General features: G+C 35.7%; 1 protein-coding gene across 1 annotated transcript; it reads right to left on the minus strand.

The window, feature by feature from the left end:
* Positions 1–5,578: 5,578 nt before the first annotated feature.
* On the minus strand, positions 5,579–6,249 carry LOC149018521 (uncharacterized). The gene is made up of 2 exons (XM_089153904.1): positions 6,186–6,249; positions 5,579–5,889 (listed from the first exon to the last, which is right to left on the minus strand). The coding sequence occupies exons 1-2, from the start codon at positions 6,247–6,249 to the stop codon at positions 5,579–5,581; spliced, it is 375 nt and encodes a 124-aa protein (XP_089010030.1).
* Between the last annotated feature and the right edge of the window lie 9,513 nt (positions 6,250–15,762).

The raw sequence follows: 15,762 nt of genomic DNA on the forward strand, positions 1-15,762 counted from the left end.
TAGTGAGTTTGGTTCTCAAACATTTCAGACACTGTTTATTATAGAGATATTTTTAAAAATAAACAGTGATTTAACGTTTTCTTGTGATAAATTTGACAAATATATCTAATGAAAATCTAATTTTGGTCTCTCTGTGTTTTTTAAACATAAAGTGGGATGTCAGTGCTTTAAGGCCTTCATTTTGGAGTGCCAGTGTAATTTTCTTTTCTATTATTGATATTGATTTTGGATTGTTTTTTTGTTAAGCTTTATTATTATTATTAGGTTGAATGTGATTTTCAATCAGTTTAGTTCAATCAATTTTCAACTGATTCCTTGTAGTCCAAACCAAACCAGTTTTTAAGAATTAAGTTGGTTTCTTAGAAATTTTCAAACTTTAGCGGATTATACACGAAAACCAGGATAGGGAAACTTCCTATTATCTATTGAATAGAGTATTCGAAGGGCAGGCCTGTGATTACTCTCTGACTCGCCTAGCTTGTCCGAGCCCGTTCCTGATTTTTTGCCCAGACCTAGGCCTTGATTTTGACCTTGATCTTGACCCTAATTTTGACCTGATTCTGGCCCTGATTTTGGTCCTGATCTTGGCCCTGATTTTGGCCCTATCTTGAGTCTTGAGACTCTAGAGTCTGTACCCTCCACCCACATGGAGATGAATTAATTCTAAAACATATGGGTGGGTACTTGACTTGTGTAAAATTTTAAAAACATGATCATGTTTTGTAGAAAATTAATAAAAATAATTTATAACCTCATTACCAATGTAATAAGCATCTGTTTGATTTTGACCTTGATTTGACTCTAATTTTGGCTCTAATCTTAAAATTAATTTGACCTTGATCATGTACTATATTTTTAACCTGATCTTCATACTAATATTGATATAAGTATTGATTTTGACATTTAGTCATTTTGATCATATTAGACTATAAGTTCACTTTTTATATTATTTTTAAGGTAACTTTTATTTTTAGAACTAAATCATTTTTAGTTTAAAAAATATTGATTTTTTTTTTACTAAGGCAACATAATATATTATAAATAATAAAAACTAGTATATAGAGAATTAATATTTAACAAATCTACACCCCAACTTCTCATCATGAATATTGATATCTTTCTTTTGCCTCTACTATGACATTTCAAAAAAACTTTTTAAAGACATATAGCTATGTTTGTAACTAAAATATCATTTTCTTTAATTACGAAAAAATACATTTTTTTGTTGAATACTAAATTATCGTCGATTTACTTGTTAACATGGTTTTGAGTATGAATTTTTTTGTATTGAATAAGGATATTAATTTATCAAATAATTGTGAATGAAAACATACTTACCTACGGCTTAAGTGCTTGACTTTGAAGATAAATTTTTCATTTATTAGTTCCCTTTTGAATTTTGAATCTCTGATGTTTCTAAGTTTACAAAAAGAGTTTATGTGTGATCATCTCTATAATTGACTTGACTTTCAAGTATGCCTAAAATTAATTGCAATTTTTCTCTCTTCCTGTTTTATTTCTTGAATAATTTTAACTCTTTGTTGCTGGAAAAAAAACCAAAGAAAAAACCATAACAAAAAAGAGAGAGGGAGAGAGAACCTTGGGGGAAAGACAAATTGAAATGAAATTTGACCACTGTCTTAGAAGTTAGAAATTAAGAATTGAGATAATTTTCTTTTTCTTTTTTCCCTTCGAGCTTATATATAATAACCTTATAACCCTAATTTTCATCGAATAGCAAATTAGAAAAACCTAGAAATTTTGATTTCACTATTTCTTTAAAATCTAAATAGGTATAAATAGTTAAATGGTTAAATGCAGATTGAATACAAGTTTTGGACTATTTGTTGACATCTTTACCATTTTATTTTTATGAACTGTGTTTGGAATTTAAGAATTTAATTACTTTAATATTTATTTCAAATGAAAATCCAAAAAAGAATCACTTATCCCAAGTAAAAAAATTATACAAAAATAAAAAATTCAAATAAGTAATTTAATTAAATAATAATCAGTCTGAAGAGTATTACCATATCCACATTCTATTACTAATTAAACGAATTTAGATACCCTTAAACAGATGTAGATGTAGATTCGAAAGCGTATTTCAGTTATTTGTTTAGTCATTTACATGCTGAGCAACATTCTATATTTTCATTAATAGAATTTATGTAAATGAATATGAGTTATTTGTAATCGAATTTTTAATTCAATTCAATTCAATTTTTTTAGAATCAAACTTGTAAATAAATAAGAATATATTTTAAAGGCCACAAGTCTTTTGTCTTTTGAAAAATATTCTGTTAGTAGGGCCTAAAAGGGGTAATCCCGATACAAATTGTGATTGTCATTGAAACCATTTTGAATCAAACCTATATTGGTAAGGCTTTTTTAATAATTAATTGTAATAACTAATAGTAATTGTGAGAAAAAATGATCACTTTGGAGAGAATTTCAATTCGACTTATCTCCCCTAACCTTTTTACTCAGGGTATGAGAGTGTATCCGTAGAAAACATTTGAAAAATTGTTTCAATAGATAGAATCAACTAATTTTATAGGATATAATAAAAAAATGATACTTTTGATTCGGGGATTGATGCTTTATCATTTGCACCACCAAACTTGCCTTTCGAGTAGAAACGCATGGGTTTTAACCCTCTTAGATCACTAGTTAGTAGTTACATTTTTTTTCCTCCTATTTTTTAAATATTTTTGTTATTAGATTTGAATTTTTAAATGAACCATGCACTATAGTAAATTATTAGAAGATTTCTAAGGAAAAAATTAATACATAGTAACTAAGAAAAAAGTGAGAAAACCTCCCCTATTTTAACAATGATCTTACCAAAGTATGATTTAGCCTCCCCTAGAATTTAACACAGTTTATGTTTTTGGTTGTAAAAGCTTAATATACCTAAAAAAGTGAATTCTATATGAACAAATAACTTGGATGGTTAACCATTTATTCCCCACCTTAATTTATTAAAAGAATGGGTAAGTTTTATGTTATCCATTTTTAGAAATCATTATAATAATGTACTTTAGAAAATTGTCAATTTTATCTTAAGGCTAGTTGTATGAACTCAAAGTATGATTGAAAGAAGATGAATTTTTATTTCTATAGTTTTATCATAACCATCTCAAGTCATTATTTGAACTCGTTCTTTTTACAATATTCAAATTTTAAAAGAACTCAAACTTTCTCTTACCTACATTTAAGGAGAGAATGACAAAATTTTTTTAAAATATAGTCACATATCAAAGTCAAATCACATTGAAAGAGACAAGAACATAAGAAATTGGAATAAACACTTAAGAAGTGTGTTTTAACAAGTAAGGTGAGAATAGAGAAGACGTTCTTACCAAACAAAATTAAAAAAAAACAAAAAACAAAAAAGAAGCTCAAAAGACACCATCTTCTTCACCGGTGTGCAGTGGTACTATTCTTCTCTTCTCCATCTCAAAGTCTCAAAGTCTCAACTCTCATTAACTCAAGTCTAAAATCATCATTAGTTCTTCAAAGGTTTCAAGCTTTCTTTAATTCAAAGCTTGCAATTCAAGGTGTGTTCCCATTCTTTGAATTATTTTCCCCCTTTTGTATGCTGTGTTTTTCATTTTTTTTATGGTAGGTTCAACAGTAAGTTCTATTTTAGATTCTCTGTTGCTTCTAAAAATACCTTGGTGTTATTGACTCAACCGATCTTGTTTTCTCTTACCCTTTTAACAATCATCCTTTCACTCTCTTACAAGTTTTAGATTCTCCAATCCTGATTAGCTGATGGAGAAGTATTATCTCCAAGGCCTCATTAATTTCTAGTGTTCATTAGTGACCTTCCAGTGATTATGGTTCTTCTTGATGGCGCCAACGTTGAGTGGACCCTACAAAGTCCAACCAACCAAGATCAAGAAATTGGTTGATCCATTATGATGGAGATTTTCTAAAGATGCTGGGGCTGCAGGAGTTGGCCCTATAAGCATTGTTTTCGAGTTGGTTTAGAGGTCACTATTTATAGTTAGGTTCCATTGATTTGCAGTTCCTAAGCTCCATTAATGGAAAGCAAACAATGTTGAGCATGTGCACCATAAGTTTGGCAAGTTATATGGTACTGTGTTTCCATTCAGTAAAGCAGAATTTACTGATCTTGGCATCTTTATGTATGAATTATAGTTGCCAATCAAGTAATATAAATATATAATAACTGATCAAATCTAACAATCTATATCTTGGTCTGGCAAAGAATTAAGAACATAGCAAATTGGTAATTAACCAAAAAAAAAAAGATCACAAAACACACAATAGGGTCAATCAGGGCCAGGGTCAGGGCCAGTCAGGGTCAAGGACAAGGCCAACTAGGGCTAATCAGGGTCAGGGCCAATTAGGGCTAATCAGGGTCAATCAAGGTCAGGGCCAACCTGTCTCGACCTAGCCCAATTAGGGCCAATCAGGGGCGAGAATGGGCTTGGCTTGGCCCTGTAGGGCTTAGGGCTAGGGACAATAATCCTTGGCTCTGAACTAGGGTCAGGGCAGGATTAAGAACGGGGTTTGACTCTGTATTGATAAAATGAATCAGATGAGACTCCCAGTGGGCCCCACATGGATCCCTCCTAATATATGTTGGAGAGGTATAAATGAAGCAAAAACCTATGCATATCATCCTATCAAATCAAAACATTTAGGATCTATTTGATAATCCATCGAAAAACATTTTTGGTGTTTCTTGCTTCAAAAAGCAGAATTATTGGTCTAAACGGCCGTTTCGTTTCACATGATTTTTGCAACACAAATTGAAATTTATGAAAATTTTTGCTTCGAGAAATACGTTTAACGCAACAACTATTTGTATTGCATTTGTTTATCAAAAGCAAAATTGGGTGTGGGTTGGGTTTAAGTAAGACAATTTTAGTAAGGGTATTTATGGAATTTGACACTTTAAAAAAATAACAATGGATAATTTCATAAATTTAATTACTAATTTCAAAATTTTCCAAAAGCAAATTTTATCAAAAAAAGTGTTTCTGTTTCAAAAAATACTCAGAGGTGTTTCTATTGTTTTTCAAAAAAAAAAAAAAAAAAATACAATATTTTAGTTCCTTCTCCAAGACTTAGTTACATTATCACTTATTTTCAATAATTATAATATTTTCTTAATAAAACATTGTTCACTCCCTAATAACAAGATAGTAAAACAATACATAGTTTCATATCATTGCCTTTCATCTATCATAAAAATTAAAAATAAAATAATCTATACAATGGTAAATGCAGATTGAGATAGGCCACGTCAAGCACTCAACCCTAATTCGACTCTGGCCTATCTTCAAGTTCACGCTTTTTTTTCAGCCCAAACAATGGTTGGTTAAGTGAACTTACGAGATTCAAAGAGCAAATTTTTGCAATCCCTACATAATTTCACAGTTACGTTGACACGGGCTCTTATATAACTCTTTTTATTTTTATTGCAAAAGAAGCTCTTATTTTATTTAAACATTAAAACATAATAGAGAAACAAGAGAACAGCCATGCATTCTTCCCTTCCTTTCCCTAACAAACTCAATCCTATATTCTACTTCAAATTCTAAGAGCACGCAGGCGTTGAGCTCTCCGGCTTAAAGGAAAATTGTTTGTCCCATGCATAATTAAAATCAACCGATTTGTAACCATACAAGGGCTGTGTAAGTTCCAATAGTTTTTCTTTATTCAGAGTCACAACTGAAGCATCTGGTTTCTCCACAGTAGAAAATCCTGGGCTACTCAATATCACATTCCCTTGCGTGCAAATGCAATTGTTTTTTATTGTCACCTTGTACTCAGCTTTCCCTTGAACCTCCTTCATTGTTGCATATTGTGAAATTTGAAGACTATCAATGGTACATGGCTGGCAAAAACCTGTAGTTTTGATACAAAGAAACAAAATCAAACAAAAAATCAAAATAAAATTCAAAACGTTAAAAAAGGGCGAACTTGGTGTCTCATGCTTCGGCATAAGAAGAGTCTGTGAATGCGGTTTTCCTCCATAGCATTAACCCAACAATTTTTGCTGGAAAACTATTTTAATATCTTGATCTCAGGTTACAACTGAGGTCACCTGACTGATTACACCAACATCTATCCCTACATCTTATAAAAATAACTCAGTAATATATCTAAGAATCATAAAATTAATCAGAACAATGAAAGCTAACCTTTTCCTAACAGACTGAGGATGAGAATTGCACAAAGAAAAGACACCATTGAAGCTGCTGCCATTGCTGCTCTGCTAAATATATATAATCTTTCTAGTCTTCTTCTATTTTATGATTGAAATTCTATACAGGTTTCAGTTATTTATACTCTCATTTGCACAAATTTTACATCCAAAGACTCTTAATGTTTAGAACTAAATGGGAATTAAGATTTCCTAATCCAAAAACAAGGACGTAAATCTTTTGACCAATCGAATTAGTCAATGCATTTGAAACCTTCATTTGGATGTCTTAAAGGGCCTGTTTGTTAACATGAATCTGAAAATTATACCTATTTGGTTGTAAAAATCTCTAGATTCATGAAATCTAGAGATTCACCTTTTTACACTAAAAATGTGAATTTGTAGATTTATGGGTAAGGGGTGAAATCCAGATTTCAAAAAAGCTATATATTTGCACAAATTTTACATCTAAAGATTCTTAATGTGGAAAATTAAATGGTAATTAAGATTTCCTAATCCAAAAACAAGGATGTAAATCTTTTGACCAATCGAATCAACGGTCAATGCATTTGAAACCTTCATTTGGATGTCTAAGAAATCATCAAAGAAAAAGGTGGGAAAGAAATTTTGGAAAAGAGATAGACTTGAAGTCTATTAACTAAATATGGGGACAATCAATTTCCATAAATTAAGTAAAATATATATAAATATATAGATTCAATGATTATAATTAGATCTACTAATATTAATGGCTGAAATTCTAAACATCCCATTGATAAAACTTAAAATTTAAATTGTTATTAGTATAATAGTAAGAATGCAAACTTTAGTAGAAAGTTTAGGGATTCAAAAATAAAATTAATTGATTATGATTAGATCTGATAAAATTGATGGCTGAAATTTTAAACAATATTTAAGTTTCTATGAATAAGAATTGAAATTTTAGGAGAAAGTTTAGGGATTAAAAAAAAAATCAACGATTATGACCCAATAAAATCAATAGATGAATTTTAACGAGATTTAAAATTGCTATTAGTAGAATTGAAATTTTAGGAGAAACAAAGAACAAAGAATTAAATAAAAAAAATAAAAGAAAATTAGAGAAAGAGAAAGAAAATTAAGTTATTTCAGAAAAAAAACTTGCAGAAATAGTGGGGGGGAGAGTGGGGAGAAGGAAGAATTTGAGAAAGAGATAGTGAATACCTACAGAAAGTTTAGAAAAATTAAGGAAATAAAAGAGAATAAATATGAAACAAAAATGAGAAAATAAATAGGAAAAAAAAATTCATGGATCATGAGTTAGTTTTTAATTAGAATTTAATCTTTTATTCCTTAAAACTAGGTATTTAATAATAATTATTAGATAATGATTAAGAATCACACCTACACCCATCATCTTTATTTTAAACTTTTATTTTTAATTTTGGGGGACAAATAGTGATATTTCACATGTGAAGTGAGAGAAATAAGGAAAAAATATAGCAGAGTTTTAAATTTTTTAAAAAATCCGAGGAGGCCCATGGCTCCCGGCCCCAACGTGACTCCACCACTGGCCTCAATATTTTCAATACTTTGTTAGAACACGTCCAGCATAAAGTTGAAAATCTTATTCTTTAATGATGGAAAATGTATGCATTATGGCAGCTTGTACTTCTGTCATGTCGATTGTAGAACTTCCAAAAGGAAGTCCTGTATCTTGGTTAGAGCCCTTACAACCAAGAATAGATTAGCTTCGTTAAAAACCTACAAGGTCAATAACAGTTTATATAAATAATTTTCAATCAATCTTGAGAATGTATAAAAACTTCCATAACTTCTTTCGATAGAAAAATAAGTTCTTATATACTTGCCATCATCAGTTTCCTCCAATACCTTAAATGTGCAAGTGTAAACCCATGAGGTTTGTGAGCCATAAAAATATAAGAAGATGAATTTCCTCTTGACATTCTTTAAATATAAATGCAATCGATTAAGGATGATCAATAAGTATAGTCCCACTTTTCATTTAGGAAAAAAAAATGCAATTACTGTTTTTCATTTAGTGTAGACAACTGTTATGGATATTTTATAATAGACCTACCTAGGTCGACCAAAGAACAACCAGACTAATCAAACCTTGGTTAGACCACGGATAAAACAAAGGCACTAAGCAAGGTGTACACTTTGAATCACATCCAACCTCCTTAAAGATAGGAGATAAGGATTACTCTTAAAGTCCAGATCAGACTCAACAACTACATCCAAGTAATACTCTTTTGGTAGATAAGATTCCTCTCTCCAGAAAGTTAGCAACAATTATAGAGTTATATTCGAACTCCATTACTACGGTTAAGGTAACCTCTCCTAAGATTTATAAATACCTACAAATTCATCATTATGAGATAGGCTTTCTTGAGTTATTCAAAAAATTGAGATATTGATGTTAATCTTTCCGTTCATTCTGAACTAACTTGTTCGTCGGAGACAAAACTCGGCCACACCGGTCGAGCATGTTTTTACCGGTACAGGTTCGAGCGATCGTACGGAAAGGACCGAATTCTACAACAACAACAAAAACATGTATTCATAAGATAGAGCTGTCATGAGAATTACAAATAGAAAACAACCATCATTGATTTTGAAAATTAGTTCAAAAAATAATAAGATATCGACAAGTACAAATCAACTACCACTATTGGGTAAAACTATAAGGCAATCTCTATGGTTCATAGATGTAAGACCGCCCCGTTCCCTATTGAGTATTCAGATTTATGCCCATCTAACATAAAAATTCAGTTTATAAAATCCCCAACTCCGGTGCCTCATTTTTCTTTTTAGTAAGAATTCAATTGACCGAGAAAAAAATTCCTTTGTTGAGTCTAATCAATTCATTTGGTGGAGACATAAAAAAGGTTTAGAATGAGAAATGATTTAGTAATACTACCTGTAAAATAATTGTTTTTGTAAAATGATCACAAATTATCAAATCTCAGATGTAAATTAAGTGCTTGGTGAGGAGAATCAGAGAACAAGAGTGTCCTCCATTCCTTTCAATATAAACTTTTTCAACACCCATACATCCCCAATATAAAAGGAGAACCAGAGATTCATTTTCACCCAATTATTAGTCCTAAAGGATAGCATAGTAGCTGACATAGTTTTCCGCATAAAAGTAAATTTTAGAGCTAACAACTCAACATAGCTGGATCTGATTCATCCATGCAGACATTATGTTGGTGCCTAATCTTTTTTCATATTAGTTCTGTTCTTAGATGGTTCTAGCTCCAAATGCTTACCAAGGATTCGGCTGCCCCAAGGATGAATCGACTACTTGAAATCCAGGTTTTGAAGTGTTGATACGGAATCTCGCTCGTCCTTCCTTGTCACGAACTTGCAAAAAATGAGCTTGACCTTGGGGGGTCGAGGTACGTCTCCGACGAGCAAGTCAGTACCAATGATATGATCTCAACTACTCAATAGAGAATTCAAGTAATTGATCATATAGAATATGAATACCTACCCCATAGTGTTTACCTGAGGTGTTTATATAGTGTATGGTAATGGAGTTATATTCAGAATATGACTCTAATATGAGTTGCTATAGGAGAGTAACTCTTTAGGAGAGTTCTTTTACCAAGTGGCACTTTTCTTTAGTTGTTGGACAGTAGGACTCTACCCTTGTGAGGTTTTTTCATCCTGCTAGGCGGATGTTGTTTATCACTATGGTCGGTCCTACCATGAACCGCCTGGTCGAACTTACTAGGTATCGTACCTGGTCGGATCGTATAACTGCTGGTTCAGACCGGGAGATATAGAATGACCATTTTAGTCATTAGCATAAGGCCCCCAGTCCATTGTGTTCGAGAACTGTGTGTTCGGCTCAAGGGAGTACATTTTTCCCATATATGGGGTGTAGGGTCGAACCAACCAACACACTCTTTATGGAAATCTGTACCGTCCCACTCATGAGTAGCCGTCATTTTTTGCGCGGAAGCCAAAGCAAGCTCCTCGAAAAGTGTGTGTGATTGACACGTGTCATTGGTGTCTCTTCGTATTAAATGCTTGTCATCATGATGAAGAGACCGTTGATCTCCCACCATCCACGTGATGCTCCTGTTATTCGTTAGATGAGGATCTTTGGGTGATTGGATCTCCACTGTTCATTCATGAATTTTGTAAAGTCGTTGGATTGGAATCTTTTTCCAATATATAAGGATGACTGTCGTCTCCTTCCTCATTTTTGCTTCTGGTTTTTGCAACTCTATGCGTGAGTGACTCCAAGTGTTGCTGCTTCATTTCTCTTTGACAAGCTTTGCTTCCTTCGAATTGGGTTTTCACTTCGTTTCCTCCAACTATCCTCTTGAAGAAGTAAGTCTTCTTTTCTATTGCTTGTATACTTCCATTTGGTGTTCCATGTATTTTTTCCATAGAGAACTTGAATTTTTTTTTTTTTTTGTTTCTTTGTTCTGTTGATGCCTCTGTGTATGCTCTCCTTGTTTTGTCTTCTATGCTTTCCTATCCACTTCTGCTTATAGTCTTCTTTGTAGTCCAATAGAGCTTCATGGTAATAGTAAGGAAGGGCTCTATGGCCTTGAGACATAGGAGAGATTTAGAAGAGGAACCTTCTGATGAACCCGAGCTCTCGATAGGTCCCGACCATAGTAATGATGATAGGACCAAAGAAACCCATGAATCTTTATCTGGTCGAGAGCCTCCCAGTAATGACGGTGAAGGGGATGTAGAATCCCGACCACTAGTAATTGGCAAGAGTGCTCGGGCTCGTGGCTCATTTTAAGGCCGATACACAACATTGGAAAGATAGTCTGTCCTTAGAAGAGTATACCCTTGAGAAGAACAAAGATCTAACTCTTGACCACATTGACTATGATCCGTACTCTACGGGTCCCGATTTCCTTCCTTCGTCCATGACCGAAGGAGATTAGAGTATCTTCGCCAAAAATATGAGATACCTTTTGACCATATAATCCGTGTCTCGAGCCTTGATGAACGGGCGAATTCTCCTCGGCCCGGGGAGTTTGCACTTTATGAAGACGCGTTGAGGAGTGGCTTTTGTCTTCCCGTCCATCCTCTCTTTAGAGAAATTAGTATCCATTTTGGTATGTGTCCTGGGATGTTCGTATCCTGAACAATTGGAGGAATGTCATTTGCTTTTGGGGCTTTTGTCAAGGGAAAAAGGTTAATGTCCGACCATCTCTTGCTCTTTTCCTTTATTTTTTTATGACAAAAAAGCAAGAGCAAGACGGGTGGTTTTATTTATCGAAACGTACAGCTTCCAATGTGGTTGGGAAGGTAATTTCGTCGGGACTGGTACCCTCCGTCTAATACTAGGGGGTGGCGTCCCAAGTATTTCTTTGTCCAACCTCCTTCAAAACCTTCCTTCCCTATATATTGGGTCCGAGGACCGCTTCAGGGGTCAAATGATTTTCCTTCGCTAACTGGGACCAAGGAGCGTGCTAGGGAAAAGATTTGCCATCTTCCTTCCGAGGATAGAAACATGTTTGCCGTTCATGGGTACTGTCCGGAATACCCCAATATTCTACGTCATTGGGGATTCCTTCCCGGTGAGTGGTACTTATATTCCCTTTGTTTATAGATTATGTGACCTTGTCCGGGATTAACAGTATAGATATACTTTTTGTGCAGTGAGGCTCAATCGTAATGTTGCTGAGGCTACCGAGGCGGATGCCTCTGAGGCCGAGGAGAGAGTACCGACTAAACTTGATAGGAGTCGTACTAGGGGTAAGCAGAGTTCTGTCTCTACGGCTCCAAAGAGACCTCACTGTGGTTCCAAACTTCCTCCTCGAGCGAGCAAGAAGAAAGCTCCCATGTCCTTCATTGCTGGCTCATCCGAGGAGAGTCCTCTACTCCCAATCCCGATCTTGCAACAGTCCCTTCCTCGATCTTCATGCCTTCTTGGTCACTCAATTCTTCTTCACATGTTTTAAGCAATCAAAAGGATGGGACTGAAGTGGCAAAAGAGTGGTTGCCGGGAGTGACTCTTCCTGCCGATCAGAAGTTTTTATTGGATGTTGGTTCTTCTCGTACGCAAGATATGATGACGAGGTGTGCTGCTTCCCGAACAACCTTTTCATTTTCTCTTAATTATTGGCCTTTGGACTAACTCTTTATCCTTTAGGTTGGTGTGTGCTTTGACACAAACATGGGCTGGAAATTTGGAAGTTGCCTGGCGAGATGTGTCACTATTCATATGTTGGAGGACAAGGTCAAAGATTTGAGTCTTAAGGTGGAAAACTTGATCGTTCAGAGATCTTGACCTCCATAAGTTCGAGAAAAACCGAGCAAAGGAGAACAACCAGGACGGAAAGCAAGATTGAGCGCCACCGAGCGAGAAGTGAGAAACGCAAAGATCCGACCGACAAACGCCAGCTCCGGCCCATTGCGACCCAAGAAGCGCCAGAAGAACCGTAGGGGCGGACAAGGGGGCCAACAATGTGCAAAGGGGCCCCCGGTTTAGATAGGCGGGGCAGCATCCATCATTGGGGAGTGGATCTTGACCTCCATAAGTTCGAGAAATATGTCGATCCGAGCATATACGATGATTTGAAGATTCCTCCGGCTTGCTTGGGCGGTAGGCAAGGAGTCATTTGGTTTACCAAAGGACGTGGACTGTTCAGGATTTTCTTGATTCCGACTGGGAGCCGGCCCCTGAGGAAGAAGATGAAGCCGGTACTTCGACAACCACTGAACCCACCGACCATAGAGATTCGGATGCTGTAGTTGCCGAGTAGTTTCTTCTTATTTTGATCAACCTTTTTTGTTGCTGTTATTAACAGTTTTTAAACTATGATAATTTTGTAAGTGATATTCCTTATTTATCATAGTTTATTTTGCATGTGGTAGACCTTTGTTCGTCAATGGTATTTTTTCCTCCTTTGTACCAAGTATACTTGGTCAATGGGATACCATTGTTCAGCATATTTCCCTTCTTTGTACCAAGTATACTTGGTTGGTGGGATACCATTGTTCAGCATATTTCCTTTCTTTGTACCAAGTATACTTGGTCGGTGGGATTCCATAGTTCGGCATATTTCCCTCCTTTGTACCAAGTATACTTGGTTGGTGGGATTCCATTGTTCGGTATGGTAGGGTCTATTCGTTCATGGCATGCATTTGTATTTCTATCATTCCAAGCCATGCTGTTCGGTATAGTAAGGTTTGCTCGGTCATGGACTAAGTAGTTGTTCGTCAACAATTGCTCGTTCATAACCCCTACCTCCCGGGCATGATAACTTGGTATGACTTTGAAGTTTTTGTGCCTAAGGAATTTTAGGTCTTTATTGCCTATTGAGTGTAGGTCTTTTCTGCCTAAGTAGTATCTTAGGTCTTTTATGCCTTAAGATATGTAGGGCTTTCCTAGGAATCTCAGGTCTTTTTCTGCCTGAGAATTTCAGGTCTTTTCTGCCTGAGAGTTTTAGGTCTTTTCTCCCTAAGAGTTTCAGGTCTTTTTTGCCTGAGAGTTTCAGGTCTTTTTTGCCTGAGAGTTTCAGGTCTTTTCTGCCTGAGAGTTTCAGGTCTTTTCTGCCTGAGAGTTTCAGGTCTTTTTTGCCCGAGAGTTTCAGGTCTTTTCTGTTGAAGTAGAGTATTAACTTGTACGAATGTCTATATATAAATATATATAAAAAAAATTTCGAAGCCTTGAGATTATGAATCTCCCATGGTGCTTACATATTGAAATAAATAGCAAGACTGAAGTAAATAACAAAATTTGTCGTGTTTGCGACATTCTCGGAGACTATGCTTATTGATAGTATTTTCGGAGATTGTTTGAATTCTATGATCGAGGGATCTTTTCGCTCGTTCCGGATCTTGTAAATGATATGCTCTAGGGGCGACTTGGCGAATGACTATGTATGGTCCCTCCCAATTTGGGGATAATTTCCCTTGATTGGTTGGATCTGAAGCAGCCGTTTGGCGAAGCACCAGTTCACCGGGTAAGTATTGTTCATTCCGAACCTTGGCATTATAATATGTCGCTATCCTTCGCTGATATTCTTCAAGTCGGAATTGGGCTTTGTCTCTTACCTCGTCAATCAAATCCAAATTGGTTCGCATTCCTTCGATGTTTGCCTCTTCTTCGAATTCTATTTCCCGAAGTGATCCAATTTGGATTTCTACTGGGACTCTAGCCTCTGCTCCATAGGCTAGTCGGAATGGTGATTCTCTAGTGGTCGTCCTGGGAGTTGTTCGGTATAACCACAGTACACTAGGTAGTTCGTCTACCCATCTCCCTTTGAGCTGGTCGAGCCTCTTCTTGAGCCCATCGAGCATGGTCCTATTAGTAACCTCAACTTGACCGTTACTTTGGGGATATGCTACTGAGGAAAATCTGTGCTCGATCCATTGTTCTTTGCAAAATGTTGAGAAAGCTGCATTCTCAAATTGTTTTCCATGGTCGGTTACTAATATTTTTGGAACTCCATATCTGTATGATATGTTATGCTTGACAAAGCGTTTCATCTGCTCGGTGTTGATAGTTGCAAGGGGTTCAGCTTCTACCCACTTTGTAAAATAGTCTACTGCTACTACCAAGTATTCTCTACCTCTCGATGCTTTAGGTAATTTCCCTACCAAGTCTATTCCCCATCTTGCGAAAGGTATTGGGGATAGAATTGATGTCAAAGGAACTGCGGGGATGTGGGAGACCTTTGCGTGTGCCTGGTCTCTAACTCTTGTAACTTGAGTTATCTCTAACTCTTTAAAGTACTGTTTGTACTTGTTGACCAGGTTTAGATATTTTTCCATTCTTCTTTCATTGGCTTCATAGACTCCCTTCACCTGATTAACTATCAGCTGTGAGTCACTTTTAATTTCTAGATGTTGAATGCCTAGAGCTTTGGCCATTCTGAGTCCTGCTAACATGGCCTCATATTCAGCCTCATTGTTGGATGCTTTAAACTTGAAACGAAGGGCATATTTTATTTCAAATCCCCCTGGACTTTTCATCAATAGTCCTGCTCCGCTTCCCTACGAATTGCTCGATCCATCCACGAACAAAGTCCATCTTTTGATTGATTCTTCCCCTTGCTTGTCCTCATTTTGGCCTGTTTCTTTTATTTCAACAATGAAGTATGCTAGGGATTGAGCTTTGATGCTTGGTCGGGGCTTGAATTCTATTTGATGCTCACTTGATTCTACCGCCCATGTCACCATTCTTCCGGCTAGGTCTGGTAGGTGAAGGATCTTTTTGAGTGGTAAATTTGTCATCACCGTAATGGGACGAGATTGGAAATATGGATGGAGCTTCCTGGCCACTACAACTAGTGCCAGAGCTTGTTTGTCCACTTCTGGATAGCGAGTCTCGGCGTCATTTAGAACATGATTGATGTAATAGACATGTTGTTGTATATTATCTTCTTCTTGTACAAGAACCGCACTAACCGCCATTGATGAAGCGGCTAAATATAGTTGTAGCTCCTTCTTGCTGGTCGGCATCATGAGCAAAGGTGGTTGGGATAGTTTCTCTTTTAGTTCTTCAAATGCTCCTTGACACTCGTCATTCCAAATGTTGCCTTTTTGATTGGCTACCTGCTTTAAAGCTTTGAAGAATGGCAAGC

This window comes from Hakea prostrata, chromosome 4 (genome assembly GCF_041222555.1).
Source record: "Hakea prostrata isolate BN-2017 chromosome 4, UWA_Hpros_2, whole genome shotgun sequence".
Taxonomy (NCBI): Eukaryota; Viridiplantae; Streptophyta; class Magnoliopsida; order Proteales; family Proteaceae; genus Hakea; species Hakea prostrata.

What these genes read in the sequence shown, in the direction of transcription:
- LOC149018521 (XM_089153904.1), bottom strand. Translation starts at nt 6,249, where the DNA reads ATGGCAGCAGCTTCAATGGTGTCTTTTCTTTGTGCAATTCTCATCCTC. An exon ending in CCTCAGTCTGTTAGGAAAAG is followed by an intron (nt 5,890 to 6,185) that starts GTTAGCTTTCAT and finishes TCAAAACTACAG; the next exon opens with GTTTTTGCCAGCCATGTACC.